At 33.8% G+C, this 19,699-nt stretch overlaps 2 protein-coding genes, 1 long non-coding RNA gene and 1 other non-coding gene across 5 annotated transcripts; 1 reads left to right on the forward strand and 3 right to left on the reverse strand.

Moving 5' to 3' along the window:
- Positions 1-1,575: 1,575 nt before the first annotated feature.
- On the reverse strand, positions 1,576-2,855 carry LOC105161694 (uncharacterized). Its single transcript, XM_088880430.1, has one exon. The coding sequence runs from the start codon at positions 2,207-2,209 to the stop codon at positions 1,736-1,738; it is 474 nt and encodes a 157-aa protein (XP_088736556.1). The 5' UTR covers positions 2,210-2,855; the 3' UTR covers positions 1,576-1,735.
- Positions 2,856-6,946: 4,091 nt separating this feature from the next.
- On the reverse strand, positions 6,947-8,095 carry LOC105161695 (uncharacterized). The gene is made up of 2 exons (XM_011079478.3): positions 7,594-8,095; positions 6,947-7,440 (listed from the first exon to the last, which is right to left on the reverse strand). The coding sequence occupies exons 1-2, from the start codon at positions 7,730-7,732 to the stop codon at positions 7,220-7,222; spliced, it is 360 nt and encodes a 119-aa protein (XP_011077780.1). The 5' UTR covers positions 7,733-8,095; the 3' UTR covers positions 6,947-7,219.
- A 2,294-nt stretch (positions 8,096-10,389) lies between these two features.
- Positions 10,390-11,790, reverse strand: LOC148788203 (uncharacterized). Of its 2 annotated transcripts, none has more exons than XR_016065567.1 (2): positions 11,426-11,790; positions 10,390-10,967 (listed from the first exon to the last, which is right to left on the reverse strand). It is a non-coding gene; the product is annotated as an uncharacterized LOC148788203 (long non-coding RNA). The 2 variants fall into 2 exon arrangements; XR_016065566.1 differs by having other exon boundaries at positions 10,390-10,978.
- Positions 11,791-11,906: 116 nt separating this feature from the next.
- On the forward strand, positions 11,907-11,978 carry TRNAC-GCA (transfer RNA cysteine (anticodon GCA)). The gene has a single exon. It is a non-coding gene; the product is annotated as a tRNA-Cys (tRNA).
- Positions 11,979-19,699: the final 7,721 nt, after the last annotated feature.

Below are 19,699 nucleotides of genomic sequence, written 5' to 3' on the forward strand. Positions count from 1 at the left end.
TTTTGGACCGGATCTAAGGAAAAGCACCTGCCTCTCGCCCCAATTATATTTTACATTATCATATTAAAATGCACGATGAATCTCTCCAAGATTTCGAAAAAGTGAGTCATAAAAAAATTATTCAAAATTTTTATGAGCTCGGATCTCATCACTTTTTTGGTGTTTTAATATTCGTGCACTCAAAAGACATGCAAAAAATTCGAAAACGAGACCATACCATTTGGAAGACTTTCTTAATATTGTTGTTATATGTAAGAGTTAGTTGTATATGTATATATATTGGTGTGGATGGAGAGGGTAGGTGTGTGATCAGATGTCCTTTTTTTCCATGTGGATGAGGTGGTGAAGTGAGGGGGACCATTCTCAGAGTGTTGCTGCTTCTGAAACCACCTGGGACTCCTACCCTTTCCACCTTTCCGAAATCGACCCTTCACTTCCTAAACTACAACAATGGATGCCCCCAACATTCACTCCCTTTTCTGCCTCCAAACTCACACCAACATATGTCCCCTGCTTTCCCTCTACCTTTTCAATTGATTTCCCCTTCTCTCTCTCACACACACAAACTATCAGTGAATTTTGAATTAAATACCTCAATAATAAAATATCAAGCAGCAAACCATTACCGGTGTCCCCTAAAAAGGACAATTGTGCTAGACAATTTTTGTTGTTTGGATATTCTATGGTCGTGAAATTTAATTCATATGATTGTCTTTTAAAGAATAATTATTACAAGGACTAGCATTAATTGCATATATGACCTTACCAATTGAATCACAGTAAATTTTAATTAGAACCAATGGTCGATTTATATCTATATATATATATATTATGCACAAAGTGTACATAATAGAATATAAATGAAATAAATCATTAATGAACCAAAATTTATAGCAGGGTGGCCATCTGGAATTTTCTTATTGTTTCCACTCATAAATTGAAACCAACATATCATTCACACACATTCCTTCTAAGTCTCAATAATCAGTCTATGTCCACATCAAATGTCCCTATATCTTAGGGTCAATTTCGATATTATGATATGATAATTATCATCTAGAAAAAACTATCAAAGTGTAATAAATACACCACACACTACAAGAAGTTTCTGTTGATGCACTTATTTGTATCATTTCAGTAAATATATATATATATATATATTAAATTAATTATTTAATATTTCACAAATTCGAGTTCCACAAACTTAGATTTTTTAGTCTATTTTTAGTAGTAGTATATTATGTTTTATTTATTAATTAATTTAAAAATATTAATGCATTACATGCTGAATATATGTACTAATAATAGTATATTGGTTGGTTTAAAAATAATGATATATTTTCAAATATATATTAAATTATGTACTAAATAGTATCTATTGAATAATAAAACTATAGTAGTATCAGAAGGACAATATTATATTACTCCATCGCCTAGCTATACTAATATGAAGTGTCAAAATTTCCCGAAGATCATTCTACCATCAGACCAACATATTTTTGTCCTCTGTACAAATTAACACCATCAAAAAAAAGATTTTTTTTTTTTAAAAAAAAAAAAGGAAAGGAAAGAGAATAGAAGAAGAAGTCATCAGCATTTCTGATTGGTTAAAAGAATTCACCAACCAACAGTGAAAACAATTACTGTAATTGTAATTAATGACGCAGTAATTCTTTTTCTTCTTCTTTTTCTCTCTTGATTCTTTTTTTTTTTTTTTTTGTTTTTTGAACTGTGCTTAGAGTTCATTTCTCCGGGAAGAGCTCCTCCAGAAACCGCCGCTGAAAAATTTCTCCAGCATTTCCTTATCAAGCTCGATCACTTCTTTATCTGTATCCGGGCCTGATTCCAGAGAACTTACCATGGAGAGCGGAGCGGTGACGGGGTGGATTTCGACCTCATGCTCATCGCAGTGGCAGTTCCGACGCGGCAGCACCCCCATCTTCATCAGCTTGCGGCGCCGTTTCTTTCTCAGAGCCTTCCGACACAGCCCTGCCGGCACCTTATACACGGCTAGCACGAGGAGGTCCACCAGGCCGCAAGGGCAGCAGCAGCACACCGCCGCGCACTCCGCTGCTGTCCCACCAGCTACCTCCGCCAGTCTAGCGTTACTCCTCACGCCTCCCCGCGACGAATAGTCCACGCCCGACAACAGCGGCTGCCGCCGGTCCGCCATCGACATTCCTGACTGGAGGCTGGCTTGCCTTCTCATCCTAATTAATTGACTCCTCGATCAATTTCCTCCGACGCTCCAGTTTCTTCTTCCTCCACAAACAAGCAATCACACGGCGGTAGAATTTCCGCCACTCCAAAACTACTGAAACAATTTCAGAACAAAAAAAAAAAAAAAACCACGAAACCCTTGAACGATCAATTGTGGAAGAAACTGAATTAACGATGTGCAGAGACCCAACGACGTCGCATTCACAGGGAGGTGTGCAGGGCAGGGGAACAAGCAGAGACGGCGAATGTGGGACGGTAGAGTGGTTGTATTTTGTTGTTTAAAATTTCGGGGAAAGGATAAATTAAGGTTGTCTTCCGGAATAGTAGGGAGGGAAATTATTGGGTGTCCGAACCTCCGGCTCCGGCGTTTTCTGAAACTCAGTTGATTGGTGGGTCTGATGTTTACCTCCTTATTATAGGGTGTTTCTTACAGTGGACCAGAGATGGAGACGGACTGGAGAGAGAAAGAGAGGTAGAGACGGGGGAGAGAGAGAGAGAGAGAGAGAGAGAGAGAGAGAGATTTTTAATTAATTCAAATAAATAAATGAAGAAAATTATGAAATGTAGGGTGGGGTACGAAGCCTACGTGAACGCAGCGGCAGTCCAAGCGGTTCTACATCCCCAACAACGTTACTCCTGATCTTTTGCTTATAAATTGATCATGATATTATAATATAAATTAAATTATATACATTGAATGTCATCTATATATAGGAAAAAATGCAACCAACTCTCTTATGATATTACAAGTGAGTAAATTAACCTCTTATGAAAAAATAAATAGCGATTTACCTTCCTATACTTTTTAAATATAACAATGTATCCCCTATGATTTTAAAAAAGAAACAATCTATTTTTCTATATAAGGAGGTAAATTGCTTCATTTTGAAAAGTATAGGATGATAAATTGCTAATTTTCAATGTCACAGGGGGACTAATTGCTATTAACCATATATATATATATATGTACATATAAGAAATAACTAAAATATTCAAATTAGGAGATCGCAGTCAGCCATTGATAATTTTAGAATACTTTCAATAACATACGAAATTCTCGTATAGTTATATTGTAGAGCTTATATCAATCTCTAGGTATTATAAGTTGTTTAATTAAATCATAATCGAGACCTTTAAATAAAATTCATTTAAACGAGAGTGATTATATTGGATCTATTATCAAAATTTGTACATCGAAAAATGCAATATACTTGTAAACAGATACCAATAATTTTGATTGATATCTTTTTAAATTAAACAAGATCAAATAATAAATATATAGAGCACTAATATATATCTTGGATCTTTAGAATATAAAGGAGGTGTGATGAAACAAAGAGAGCAAATTTTATCCATTGAATGCGATGGGTTGTTTGTTGTCTCTTTGCTTAAATTTGCACAGACAACGTGAGGGGTCTGATGGGCATCATTTATATGTTTGCAGTCGGATTCTTGGAAATAAATCCACGTATAACCATGTGCTACCCAGAACCAATGGTTTTGGATCTTTAGAATTAATGAATTTTCATTCAGGGAACTTGTTTAGATTTAGATACGGATACGTAATCTCCTTCGTATTTATGGAGAAAAATTATATCAAGGCTTTGAGGGATTATTGTCCCCCCAAAAAAAAAAGTGAAACATTCTAAGTTGCAAAGCTTTATCGCGGTAGAGAGTTTTGGTGTTTAGTTATTTGATTTGTTATATGCGTATAGTGACATATTAACACAAACTCTTTGTGTTGCATCATGAAGTCGACGTGTTTTCACGAAAAATATGATTAGTTTATTTTTTAACAGATTTGATTAGATGCATTATTACATTAAGAATTTGTAATAGGATATCAATAATCAACATTTACAATAATTTGTAATAAATTAACAAGTCCTAATAAAGACCATGTATTCTTTATTTTCGTTGTGGTTTAACATCTGTGAAATCAGTAACTCTGAGTACGAGAGAGCTGCAAAACTTTGGTTGATGGGCATATGTACGTACATGGAGACAGGAGTCAATGTTGGATAAATCCGACACCTGCGTTGTCGGGTCTAATCGAGATTACGTGGATGCATCTCCAATTTGAATCTTATTCCAAACATAGTATACATTAATTAAAAAGAAAAAAAATGCTTAACTTAAGACATAATTTGCCAGAACCGTTTAAATCTTTTCTAGAGAAGTAATAAGACAAAATTTGAGTTAGGGTTATTATTTCCACAATTTAAGTATTAATTAATATCGAACTAGAAATTATTATTCGTATTAAGTTTGATTTGTTTTAGTACTAATCAACAAATTCATTACTTATTTTACAACTATAATTTTTGTCCAAGTATAGAATAAGTTTATTAATTTGGAACCTGTCGTCCCGTTCAAACAAAGGTTTAATTAGTATAATTATTCCGAATGTTCTAACATCATAAAAATTTGAATTATTTCGATTTCACTCATTATCCTGAATTAAAATATGTTTCAAAATTACACATTACTTATAAATGCTATTCTTTTTATCGATAAAAGAAATCGAATCTACCTTCATATTTGGTGTATAATTATACATTACTTATAAAGATGTTAAAAATTAAAAAAAAAAAAAAAAATCAAAGGAGGATAAGCGTTTTGTACTTGGCGCATATTATTTTGTGCCTTATTTTTCTGGCCTCAGAACCAAACATTTGGTTGGGTCGGAAGGGGTCGTGAATTCCAGGTCTAAGTGGTTAACAAGCAGAAGCGAACGCGTGGTCGGTTACGTTTAAGGCGCGAGGAGAAGGAAAGAAAACAGAAGTTTGCCGGATGACGTGTATGATTGTCGTGGACATGATGAGCTGGCATGAAAAGACACCCGAGTTTGGATTCTTAGGAACAGCATGCCCATGATTTGAGGAGACAATGGCATATAATAGTGAGAATCTTTACAACCAAGATTTCAAATATCTCACCAAAACATACACAAAATTAGAAAAAAATTATTAAAAGACACCTGGATTTTTTTTTAGATAATTTTTACAGCTGTTTTTTTTTTATGATTTTAATTTTTAATTTTTAGAATAATAATTAAAATAAAAATATATTTATTTGTACTTATTCTTTTTAAAAATATACTGATTTAATATATTTTAATATAAAACACAATCTCAAAAATTAATCTAAACATATCCTCATTAAGCATATAAATATATACAAAATTGAAAATACATTTTTCCACTAAGGATATCGTGAGTTCTTAAATATCGTTTATGCATATTCATAAAATAATACTGGTTGAGAATGAAGCCCCTAATATCTTTTTAGTGATTTAAATAATAATAAAAAATGTGAAGGCAAAAAATAAAAATATAACCAAATCGTCTTAATTAGTAAAAACTAACTTAACACTCTAAACATAAGTGTATGTTTTGTCTGGTTTAGATGGACTGTATTCAACTTTGTAAAAGTATTGCATCATTGATTATTTGGTGGTGTGCAGTGAAGGGCCATAGTTAGAGACGCGAGCTCTGGCTCTCAACACTCCTAACCACCTTTTAAGTTTCACATTTCTGTTTTTACAACTTAGTTAGTAATAACACGTTTTTTTCATTATAGTTTGAATATATTAGTTGTTAGTTAGTCAGCGCGCAGCTAAGTTTTGACACTTGTACATAAACGATTGTAAATTCTATTTTCACGCTTTTAACAGCCTTATTACGCGTTAAGAAATAGTAAACCCGACTATTGGGCCATACTCTAAAACCGTTAATCAGCAAGCAGGCCACTCATGCTCCTACTCTATTGGATCAGTGGAAAGAAATAAGTATTTATAATTCATAATTTTAAATTTATTCATAAAATTTCGATTTTATCAATAACGTTAGTGTTATTGATTAAAATATTATGAATACACATAACTCAGACCGTAACATTAGAAATTTCACTTACTGAATTTGAATGATACAGGACATGGACACATATTTGTATTATTAATAAAACAAATATACAACTTTTTAATATTTTTACAATTTTCAGGACGCAACTAATTGATGAATATGTAAAAGATATTATCTCTCTACAAAAAAATTAAATTTTCGCTACATTACAAGTAACCATGCAGGATTTAAAAATCATTGTAAATTAATTCTATTAATAATGATAAAACAAAACAAATGCGAAAATTTAAAACTTTACCGAGTATCAAATCAACATTTGTCATGATATTTTTACTGTGGTCAAAACATTTGCTATAGTTTTTTCTATCGCTCGTGTTTTCGCATCACTTACAGAAATAACAACTAACACACACAAAAGTATTTTGCTGTATATGAAGAAGATATTGGGGAATTGGCCATACGTGAAATCATAATTATTGGTACATTATTTCTAATGGATCAATTTTCAGAGGTATGTTTCACTAATAGACCGAGGGATAAGTAATTCGACTCAATCATATCCGGATGATGAATGTGTGGAATTCATATCATGCAAAGAGATATTGCTTTTGCTAATTGAAGTTTAAGAACCATTGGGATCCCATGTTTAATTTATATGTCGCAATTTTTTTTATTTGATCATAATAATTAATTATAATAAAAAATAATATTTTATTTTTTAGTTTCTAAATAAAAAAAATTTGAACAATCTTTGTTGCTCAATGAATCCGTGAATATTAAATGTGATCCATCCAATGCACAAATTTAATTTAATTATAATTATACTGTCGTTATTTTTAATAAATAGTATAAGACAACAGTAATAATAACAAAAGTAACAACAATAATAATAATATTTCAGTATGTCCCGTTGCATTACAAACATAATTACAGGGAAAAAAATAAAGTAAAAGTTATACACAAATTAAACTACGTCGATAATAAACAACAATTTTATCAACACACAAACTAAAAAAGGAAAGAAAAAGAAAAACCAACTAAAACGGTAACCCCACCGTAGAAGTTAAGGATCTCCAACGGCCGCCGCCGCCGCTTCAGCAAACAGAAGACAATAGGAGTAGATGTAAAAACATTAATTAGTTATACCCCCTAAGGTTCCTGCACTGTAAAATCCCTTTGTACATTACTTGCCAATTCTGGGGCATACCCTCCAAATTCTCATTATTGTTATACCGGGCGGCCGCCCCCGCCGCCGCCGCAGGCCTTGACATGTGTTTCTTCCCACAAGATCTCTGATCAGCCACTGTTTCTTCGTCCGCGAATCTCACCTTCTTCTTCGGCTCATCCTTCACCCCCACTACATCAAAAATTTAAATTAAATGATGAAAATGCAACCCATAAATCACCAAACAAAATTTAAAAAAGGGTCAATAAATTAAAAGTAAAATAAAAACCCAAGTAAATATTATTATCATTCTTTTTTAAAATGGAAAAAATCATAATTAGCAACCGGTCGAATTCTTGAACTCGAATTCCATCTGCTTCATGAAATTGGAGAGAAGGCGTTTGTGGACCTGCATGGCGAGCAAAACCACGCTGCCCGAGGCTGCAAAAACCGCCATAAAACCGGTTCCTAATGAACTATCCATTTCTCTTTAGTTTTCTTTTTTTCCCTCCAAAAAAATAAATAAAAGAAAAAACCCAAATATTCTACGATCTATGATCTAATCTTGTGAGCAATCAAACGGGACGACGTCGTTGTAGGCTACGAAAAAAACCATTTTCTGGATTTGAAGATTCTAAGGAGGACAAAAGGAGGTTGCATTTGACGAAAGCCAGGATGTCATAATAAAACAAAAAAAGAGTAGTTGCAAGAATGAATCTTGGTTGTGGGGTAGTTGACAGTTTCTTTTGTTTTTCGTTTTTCTTTTTTTTTGGTGGGTCGTTCTGAATCTACTCGGTGTCAAGTGCCATGATGGTAAGATATATGGCAATTGACGTTTGGATAATTTCAAAGCATACTTACTACGTTTTGTTTCAATGGTTTTGAGTTAATATATATGTGTGTGCGCCTGTTTCTTTCTTTCCTATTTTTTTGGTCCGAAATCAACCCTCCTTCATCGATTTCTAAGGACATGTTTTTCTCTCGAAAATTAAGGGTCAAGAATCTGTATGTTTTTTGTAATTACATATAATTTTCTTTGGTTTATGAGGGGGAAAAAAAGGGTTTGGAAAATGAGAAACTTGCGGATAAAGACTCAATGATGATCGAATTCCCCCACCATTAGATTCTTTTTATGGTGTCGTAGTATTTGGATGAATTTGGATATGTAGTTAAATATTAATATGTCATGAACCATTTAGTTTCATTTAAAAGATTTTGAGTTTAAATCTAAGTTGGTGCGGATTTCTCACCCCATCCATGTAATTAAAAAAAAAAAAAAAGAGTTAAATGCAATTTACCCATTATGATATGTGAAATGAACAAATAAATAAATAAAAATAGCAACTTACTCCTATGTGTTTTGAAAAACGAAGCAAATTACTTCTCGATCAATGATTTAAATAGGGGATAATTTACTTTATTTTACAAAATACAGGAGATAATTTGTTATTTTATTTTTCACAAGATTTCTTTTTTACTCAATTTTCATATCACAAGGGAATAAATTGTATTTTTTCCTAGGATATGAAGTCACATTTGCCATATTTGGTATCCCTCAAAGACTTGAAAATCAACGCATCTTTTTTCAGCTTTGCTCATCTTCAATTAATTCAAAACTTTAAAGTGAAAAATTCAAAGTCAACTCAAAACTATTTTATTTTTTTTATTTGACCATTAAGAATTAATTAAATATTTATTAAATATCCAAACAAAGCCGGGGACAATTAATTTTAGATCGTTAATAAGGAAAAATGTTGAATGTTGGATGGTCAACAATGAAAATTCTTAAGCCACTAACCTATACTAGCTCTTTTAATAGGGGTAATTATATTTCCTGACTTATGACCTATTTAAATAAATTATTTATACCACTCGAACAATTATATATACACTAATCAAGAAACATTAATATCATTTACACAAATTTTTTATGCTTTTTAAAAAATTACACATATACTATTAAAAAACGTTAATATAATTATACAAACTATTCATCCTTTTTAGTTGTCAAGAATAATTTTTATAATTATATAAAAAATAAAAATACGTTGCGTAAATATACATAAGTTAGAAAGTGTAAATAATTATTGGTTTTGAATGAGTAGTGGAGTAGGATAGGATGGGGTCTTGTACGTGTGGAAACGGCACCTTTCTCAACAACTAACCATGTGATTTGGTCACATGATCTCATTATACTAAGTAGCACCTTATCCTTAATTAAATAAGCACATGGTTACGGGATAGTACAAGGATTTTGTCTTAACTAAGGGCGGCTTCTTGATCCACGAATTTGGAACCTCTAACAATTAATACTCAGACATTTTATTTTTTAATTCATGCGGAGGATGCTCAAAATGTAGACCATATTCACCATAATTTTCTTTATAAGACGTTGCTTGAGTGGTTAGGTGGATTACATCTCACAATTAAAAGGTTGTAAAATTTTTTATGAATATAGGTATATTTTTTTATTTTTTATCTGTTTACTTTGAATATGTTTGTCGATTTAAAAATATCGGTGTATTCAATTAGTATTTGAATTTTAATGTGTAGAATGATATAGTAATAAATCGAACCTTATTTATTTTAGAAAAAAACATATTTAGGGAGCCTGGCAAAAGAATTTCTTTTCAATGAGTTTAAGTTTTTGCTATATTATAAATGTCCATGACTTAAAAAATATAGTAAATCAATATTATTAACCACGGTTAAATAAAATCTAAGCAAAAACTTAAATTTTTACCATGATTAATTATTATTTGCCATGACTTTTAGCAATAGGAAACATTCGCCATGGCTAATATTTTTGCCATACTTGCAGAAACAATATTTGTCTTGACTTTTTTTTTTTTTTTCATTATAGTAATTAACCGTAGTGAAAAAAATATTATTTCTAGTGCCTCCTTTTGTTGAGTGAGGAATAGAAGAAAAAATTTAAACCCAAATTAGATTTGATCGAACCGATTATATGTCAAGTGCAATATACTTACAATGTGATTGATATACAGTTCAGGGAAAGAACGAATCATATGACAAGTTTACTGTATTTTCTCTTGTGATTAGATTAATTTGATCAAATCTGATTTCAATAAAAATTATTCAGAAATATGATGACTAAATTAAAAAATGGAAACTTCACAATACACCTTAAAATAATAACTGAAATTTTCACATGCAACATAAAACACTACAATACAATTATTGAAACTGATACTACAATACAACTCCTTTATGCAAAAGGAGAATTAGGACAAAACATCTGCTAATAAAAGACCAGACGTCATTGTGTAGGACAATTATGCATCCGGGACCATTCATACTTTGGTTTTTTTTTTTCTTGATTAATTGGTAGTGCTGGTTCATCCGGATTTTTAGGGTCCAAAAGGCAACAACATTACTTCCACCATAGCTCTAATGGGGTCAATAGGGAATAACCTGAATTTCAACCTCATTTGAGTTCTTGATCAGAAAACTCTTATTAATGTATCTTTTTTCTAAGCTTAAGATTATTTAACAATCCAAGAGGATTCCTAGAACTAATTGGTCTGAGTTAGTTTATCTTAATAACATATATTCCCATTGTCAGCAGCGGATTTATTACACAAACAATTGACAACCTAAACAAATTGTCCAATCTGCCTGAAGCCGTCACATCCAACTTTGTTGCATCTGCAAGAACAAGCTTTAAATTGCCATTGGCCACCATCTAATCACCTTTTCTGCAAACCACCTAATAAATCAGATTTTAATTTCTTAAAAAAAAAAAAAAACACAATGGATAGAACAAGAAACGAGAATTTAAATTTGAATTTACCCCTCCCCCCCCCCAAAAAAAAAATAGAGACTCGTGTAATTCAAATTTGAACGTAAAGTACAATATATTATGAACTGAAATTAATTGAGTTATAATACTTGATTCAATGACAGTTAGTAATTAAGATAGCTACACTAAATTTAATTTAATCTCGTTTTTTATATACTTGAAAAGAAAAAAAAGAAAAGAAAGGGAAAACAAGAAAACAAGAAAAGAAAAGCATAGACACACACGTGATGAAGAAATTAAAAGGGACAAGGATTTCTTATACGTTATCAAGAAATAACATAATAATCTACTGCTACTATGACTACATATCTATATTACATGTAATCCAATAATATTCTAACGTAAGAAACTGACAGACGGACAAGTGTTGGCGGCGATTCAGGAGGTGAAGTAAAAAACTGGCTGGAGGATGAGGTGGAGGCAGAGGAAGCAGGCGGTGGAGATGGAGAGGAACACCAGGCCGTAGAGCAGTCTGAGAGCCATTCGGGAGGGGCGAGTTAGCCTTTACGGCTGGAGATTGATTAGAACCAACATTTTTGAGAGGCAAATATGAGTAGGAGTGGAGTGGAGAGTGAGAGAGATAATGTTTGAATTTTGAATCGCCACCGAATTGGATAAGATGCTCCAATTTGTCCTTTTTTCTTTTAGGAAAAAATAAAAAAAAAAGGATATATGTCAAATTAGTTGGAGAATCAAAATTTGCGGGTAGTCGTGGCATGTTCAGGATAAATGAGGCCTGAAGGCTGAAACCCAGTTGTTACGTAAGGTGGTGGTTGTTATTGTTAAATTCTTTTAATTTGGGTTCTGATTATACAGTTGGAGAAAAAGACAACAAGGGTCCATAGCTCAGTGGTAGAGCATTTGACTGCAGATCAAGAGGTCACCGGTTCGAACCCGGTTGGGCCCTTTGATTGAGTATTATTTTTTGCCCGGTTACAATTGTGGGCCTAGCTTGGGGCCTCGGCCAGCTAATTAATGGTTAACTTTAGGCTCCTTAGAATTGTGGGCTTGGGCATCTGTGAAGGAAGTTCTTGGATCAAATATTGAAATGTGATTTTCATTTGTACATACGTTCCATTTTCACACGCATTACTATTCTTTAACAGATCACTAATTAAAAAAAAGAAAAAAGAAAAAACAATACACTAAATTATTAGATTGATAATCCCCGATGTTAGGTCTGATTAAACAATATTATAAATTTATATTTTTTTTATAAAATTACAAGTATATTTCTTAATTTTGCAGTTTTATTTACAAGTATATATACTCCCTATTTAATGATCAAACTCTAAATAAACACCCCTTTAAAGGTGTACTTGTAATTTTATAACGGGCATAAGGTGTTTGTATAATTAGGTTTAATTTTAAAAAGTGTAGATATAATTTACCCTAAAATAAATATAGCCTTGATGTGGTGTACGTCTATGTTCGATGTGCTATCCAATGTTTTCGAGGGAGAATTTTTAATAGTTGATGACAGTAAATAGTGTAATCCTTTTAAAAATTGAATTTTGAAGTGTTTTTGAATAATTGAAAATAATTAAAATGTAGAATGCTTGTATTTATTGTGTAACTTTATTAGTTATTATAAAATGATAAATATTTTACAATTATGCTATATCCATCAAGCCCAGTATATTGTATATAGTTGGTAGACTAATTCCAAAACCCTGTCTCCTCAAAAAACCGAAAACCAATCATCAATTTTCTCAAACTTTCCTACCTTAAATCATGGGAAGCCACTGCATAGTGGAAGGAAAAAAAAACGCCAAATCTTGATAGAGAACTAATTTTAGAAACTAAAGCCGATATTGATGCATGGCCAACCAAATCCCCATGCAAAATCAATATAAAAACCCCCGCAATCCCCTTTGATTTTTCATCCCCCTCACTTGTTTTTCTATTTCTTCCTCTTTAACCAAAAACCATTTCCATTTTCCTCCTATTAATTTGGTTAAAGGGAAGAAGAAACAATCATGGCTGTCTTCAACACCCGCCTCGCCGCATTGCTTATCTCTCTCTCCGTCGTCCTCTTCGCCTCCTCTGCCTCCGCCAACACCGACCCTTCCTCCCCTCCCACCTTAGACGAACTATCCTCCTACTTTTCGGGATTGAAGGAGCATTTCAGGTTCCTGCAGGAAAGCAGCTTTGCCCCGCCGGAAGAGCATGGGACCAAGGACATGACCCACTACCTTACCGAGCACATGAGCGCCGCCGTCAGAATGGTGGAGGATTTCTCGTCCACCACGCTGGCAAAGCGGTTGAATGATCCCTCGACCGACGATTACACGAAGAAGGCCCTTCTCGTGTGCGAGGAGATGTACAAGAACGCCGTGCAGGCATTGAATAATGGGATGAAGAGCGTCTCCTCCGGAGACTTCGTTCAGGCGAGGACAGAGACACACACGTTCATTAATAACATCAACGCCTGTGACGACAGCTCCATGGAGTTCCAGAACTTCGGAGAGTGGGCAAGGGAAGTCGGCGGTGACTGTCTTGCCAAGATTGTCGAACACATGGATCCTGAGGAATGAGTTCTTAAAAAACAATTGAGGGAGATCTCTATTTGTTACATTTTAATTTATTTTTTAACTTATTAATCCTTCCAGGTAGCTCCCAAGTTACCAAATCTGTGGAAGCATTTGGGAAAAAAATATTTCGTCTTTTAATTTTGCTCCCAATTAATTTTAGTCGTCTCTATAATAGTATGAATAATGCTGAACTTCGATATTAATACTTGACTTGAACATAATAAAGTAAACATTAAATTAATTTATATTATTAATTCAATACATACTAATCATTTGAAATAAATACACCCTAAGTAACATTATCTCCAATCACACTTTCGCCATTAATTTATAAAATATTGTAAACATATGGCTAGAAATTCATTGTATGCATGTACATAATATCTAAATGTGGAAGGATTTGACAAAAAGAAAAAGAAAACAAATTCATCTGTTAATTTTATACCCAATTAATTTTGGTCCTCTAAATATACCAATCACATTTTTAACATTAATTTACAAAATGTTGCGAATGTGGTTTGTCTGATCTCGCCGTCATGTTCATGGCACGTGATGGAATTAATTGTGCTACTAGTCCCCAAGATATAGAGTATTTTGCAAAATTAATCTCATGCTTTTTATAATAGTCAATTTCAATCCCATAATAATTTAATGGTGATGTGCAAAAAAATATCCCACCATTAAAATTTTATTAGGATGGTTATGTGTTGTGCACGTGGTAGTTAAGTTTTCTATCTTTTATTACTTCCACCATTAAATTGCAAATTTAATCCCTAAGAGATTTTGCAATATTGGTCCTATACTAGCAAAATAGTAAAAAAGAAGTCCCATAACTTAATAGATATATGTAAAAAGCATCACACTTTTATGTTTTGGACGGAAAAGCCACATGCAAGCCGTTTAACTCCTATGAGAATGGGGGAGTCACACAACAAAATATTTTTGAAGGAGACTTACTTAATGACTCGGCCTTTTATAGAGGTAACATGTAAGCAGTTCTTTTCTTCAAAAATTCTCAACAAAAACAATCAGGGTGATGTTGTGTTGTGGGAGGTGGCTCATTTGGATTTCTTGCAGAATTGAAAGTCAAAGGAGATGATTTCTTTCATGTTCGAAAGTTATGACTGAAAAATATATATTTTTTAGGAATGCAAACTTATATGTGCAATGGTAAATGAAATGATCGCTAAATTATTGCATAGAATATATTAATGTATGAATGATGAAATTCAATGTCAAAATGAAAAAATCAAGAATATGGAGTTCGCAATTGCATACCTCCAAAAAAGGAGGAATAGAAATATGACTTGAGGATTTAATTGTCAGATTGAGGATCAGAAAAGATAATTGACTCGTTAAGGCAAAATTCGAGAAGCTGCAAATAGAGATTAAGGCTAACATGGTAGAATTAAGTGAAAATGCTAGTAAAAAGAGAAATCCCACTCTTATATTAACATTTATATATGGAAAAATATTAAATAATCATAATAATTATATAATTTTTATAATTATTTTTTCATCCATAACCTCCCGCGAGTCCTTTCATCATTGTGGGTACCTCCCTCTCCCTTGAGTTGCCTTCCGCCCTCCTCCCCTCCCCCTCCTACCAGGTACTGAATCACCTCCCACCAGTTCTCCCCTTCCTCAGTTTGTCGCTATGCCCTCCCCCTGCTCGTCCACTCTCTTTCTCCCTCGCCCAGTTGCCCCGTTGTCCCTTTCCCCTGCCCGTGCCATTGTCGCCCCCTCTCCGTCTCCCATTGCTGCCACCCCTTCCTCTCTTCCCCATCACCACCACCCTACTCCCTTCCCCCCCCCCCCCCTCCCTCTCTCTCTATATATATCACTTTATATTTATAATACATGTTATATAAATATATATTGGGGTTATAAGAGGGAATTAACGTTTCCTATATGGCGGGTTTTATCCACGTAAGAATTATGTGAGGCAAGGAATTTATTATTTTTTTTTAGTTTTATCAGTCAAATTTTCAATTCTAAAATCTTAAAAAATGCCAACTGATCAGTACTTTACGGTCAAATTTGGAAACTCCCATGATCGCGTTCTTAATGTCACTAAATTATCACATTCATAATTGAGTACATGCAAGACCGAAAAGAAACTACATATCTTAAAATGTTGGTGGATTTAATATTATGTTGTAGAAATTCGACAAAAATAGAAGGGCAAGACAACAGAAATGTGGAAGCATGCATGCTGTATGGTCACAAAAATCAAATTCTTGTTAGAGAAACTAATTTAAGAAATCAAAGTCGATATTGATGCATGGCCAACCAAATCCCCTTGCAATCTCAATAAATACCACCGCAATCCCTTTTGATTTTCCATCCCCTCACTTGTTTTTTATTTCTTCCTCTTTAACCAAAAACCATTTCATCTCATTCCCATTTTCAGTTTTCTCCGCTTAATTTGGTTAAAGCGAAGAAGAAACGATCATGGCTGTCTTCAACACCCGCCTCGCCGCATTGCTTATCTCTCTCTCCATCGTTCTTTCCGCCGCCTCCGCCACTGCCGATCCCCCATCCCCTCCCACCTTAGATGAAGTATCCTCCTACCTTTCGGGATTGAAGGAACATTTTAGATTCCTGCAGGAAAGCAGCCTTGCCCCGCCGCCGGAAGAGCATGCGGCCAAGGACATGACCCACTATCTTACTGAGCATATGAGCGCCGCCGTCAAAATGGTGGAGGATTTCTCGTCCACCACGCTGGCAAAGCGGTTGAATGATTCCTCGACCGACGAATACACGAAGAAGGCCCTTCTTGTGTGCGAGGAGATGTACAAGAACGCCGTGCAGGCATTGAATAATGGGATGAAGAGCGTCTCTGACGGAGACTTCGTTCAGGCGAGGACGGAGACACACACGTTCATTAATAACATCAATGCCTGTGACGACAACTCCATGGAGTTCCAGACCTTCGCAGAGTGGGCAAGGGAAGCCGGCGGTGACTGTCTTGCCAAGATTGTCGAACACATTGACCCTGAGGAATGAGTTCTTCAAAATCAATTGAGGGAGATCCCTATTTGTTTATTTTCTTTTTCCATTTTATTAATTAGATGTTTTTTTCTTTATTAAACAAGAATTGCTCTATTCAATTTGTGCTCAATTATTTTACCACATACTATTTATGGAATCTTGGTATATTTGGATTCATTTTTAATTAGAACATGATAGGCATTATTTTGATATTTATATACAAAGACCCTATATTTTTTCTAATTAAAATAATGGTCAAAACGTTTTAGTGATTCAGTCCTTCATCTGCTTAAATAAAATCGAGGTAATTTGCTTGGCCTTCAAGATTTATTTGATATTTATTTTTTTAATCACAAAATATGATCTACACTTATCAAATTATTGGTATTTTTTTTTATTGGCAAGACAAGACTTGAATTGCCTTAAAAACTTCAATTCTATATACGACAATATTTAATTTTATCCATCAATTAGTATTTTATTTTATAAAAAAATATAAAATTGATGAAAAAACTAGATTGCACATGTCCATATATAATTGGCAATAAATTCTGAATGCCTACAAATGTCCCCTCGAGACTTGTTTACAAATTGCAATAAATTGAAAGAGTGAACACATCTCAAAATTATTTTTTCCCTTGATTTTTTTTTCCTCTCCACTTTCTTCTATTTCTTTCTTTCTTTTTTTCTTCATTTTGGTAACATTACACAACCTACATACCTAATTGAAGGATGAAGTCATAATGTAATTCACTCTACTGAAAATTTATGGATAGCTTAAACTCATATCAATGAGTCATCAATTTGTATTTGTACTCCAGCGCTATAATTTATACCCCCATCAAAGAGTTTTTACTTAGATTTTGTAAATAGTTTATAGTCATATCAAGAGTCTTTATTTGAATTTGTTAGATAATTTATACTTGTGTTAAGGAGTCTTCAATTTGAATTGAAATTTGATAGTTTGTACTCATATCAAAGAATAATTAAAATCATTTTTATTTAAGAGTTTAGATAGTTTAGCCTCATATATATCTCGGAATATTATTGACAATTTAAACTCTTACGAAAGAGTGTTCTTAACAGTTTAGGTTGATATTAAGCAGCGAGTCAAAAATTTCAATACAATGCGTCAGTCTTCTTCTTCATTTCCTTCATCGGCAGCTGTTGGTGAATGATTTCAATAGATTTGGATGAAAACATTATTTTCTTCTTCTTCTGCATTTGTTTCTCAACGATTCACTATGCCTCCGATTTGAATAGATTTGGGTGGAAACGTAATTAGACAGCTAATATTTCTTCTAAAGTTGAATTAACTTTATTCAAATAATTTATTCTCATCTTTTATCCCCAACTGTACTTTAAACTTGGTTTTCAAAGAGAAGAGATGGGATGTAGAGATTGTCCCACTGGACGTGCCAGAAATTTGTAAAGCAAATTTAAGTATTTCTAAAATTAATGAAGTAATAAAATATTACAAATGAATACTTGAATATAATTGTTTATTTTGTGGGCATAAAATATGTACTTAAGTTCTCTAGTTCTTCATTTTAAGAACGGATATTTGATTTTGACAATTTTGAAGGTGGAACTTGATGCTTTGATCTCTTCCGGTATTTCTTGGGTTTTCAACAACATTAACTTGAGAGTCTTTTAACTTATTTTCAAATTAAATGCTATGATTTCTTGGTGGGGTTGGAGTTTTGATCTTCCTCCAAGGGGGTTTGTGCTTTGATAATGTTAACTTGCCAGTCTTTTGACTTGCTCTCGGATTAAATATTGAAATTTCTTGATCTCCACAACAAATACCTTGATTTTTTTCTTGAACACCTTGGACCTTCCTTGCTTTACGTTAGACATGATTTAAGGACTTCGTGAATGTTCTCTTGTGTCTCTTCAATTATATATTATATATATAACCTCACTGATGATAAACTGAAAAAGGGAACAGCTAAAATGTTGAAAGAAAATTGCTATATTTCATGTGGCAAGTTGTGCTAAGGACTGCCTACGTTGTGTTTGAAGCAAATTTGATGGATAACTCAAAAGAGTGATGGATTGACATTGATATTATCTGTCATATTTATTCTGATAAAGAGATATTCTCAACTTACACACTAATCAATAAATTTTTTTATTTTTTCAACAAACAACATTCTTAATAAACCAGCATACAAAATGAAACTATTTGTAAATTTTTGAGAAAGTCACAAGTCTTCTCAAAGATATCTTAAAATGTGTTGAGGTAATTCATGCTCTGCTCCAAAACTACATGAAAACATTGTCAAATGATTTTATAGAATTTGACAAAAACATAAGGCCAAGATAATTACAGAATTGTCGAAGCATGCATGTTGTATGGTCATAAAAATCAAGTTCTTGTTAGAGAAACTAATTTTAGAAAATTGAAATCGAGATTCATGCATGACCAACCAAACCCCCATGCAAAATCAATAATAAATACCCCCACCATCCCCTTCCATGTTCCATCCCCCTCACTTATTTTTCTATTTCTTCCTCTTTAACCAAAACCCATTTCCATTTTCATTTTCCTCCCACTAATTTGGTTAAAGCGAAGAAGAAATGATCATGGCTGTCTTCAACACCCGCCTCGCCGCATTGCTTATCTCCCTCTCCGTCGTCCTCTCCGCTGCCTCCGCCACTGCCGATCCCCCATCCCCTCCGACCTTAGATGAAGTATCCTCCTACCTTTCGGGATTGAAGGAACATTTTAGATTCCTGCAGGAAAGCAGCCTTGCCCCGCCGCCGGAAGAGCATGCGGCCAAGGACATGACCCACTATCTTACTGAGCATATGAGCGCCGCCGTCAAAATGGTGGAGGATTTCTCGTCCACCACGCTGGGAAAGCGGTTGAATGATTCCTCGACCGACGAATACACGAAGAAGACCCTTCTTGCGTGCGAGGAGATGTACAAGAACGCCGTGCAGGCAATGAATAATGGGATGAATAGCGTCTCAACCGGAGACTTCGTTCAGGCGAGGGCGGAGACACACACGTTTATTAATAACATCAACGCCTGTGACGACAGCTCCATGGAGTTCCAGACCTTCGCAGAGTGGGCAAGGGAAGTCGGCGGTG

Source organism: Sesamum indicum, linkage group LG5 (genome assembly GCF_026168435.1).
Source record: "Sesamum indicum cultivar Baizhima isolate 11 linkage group LG5, ASM2616843v1, whole genome shotgun sequence".
Lineage (NCBI taxonomy): Eukaryota > Viridiplantae > Streptophyta > Magnoliopsida > Lamiales > Pedaliaceae > Sesamum > Sesamum indicum.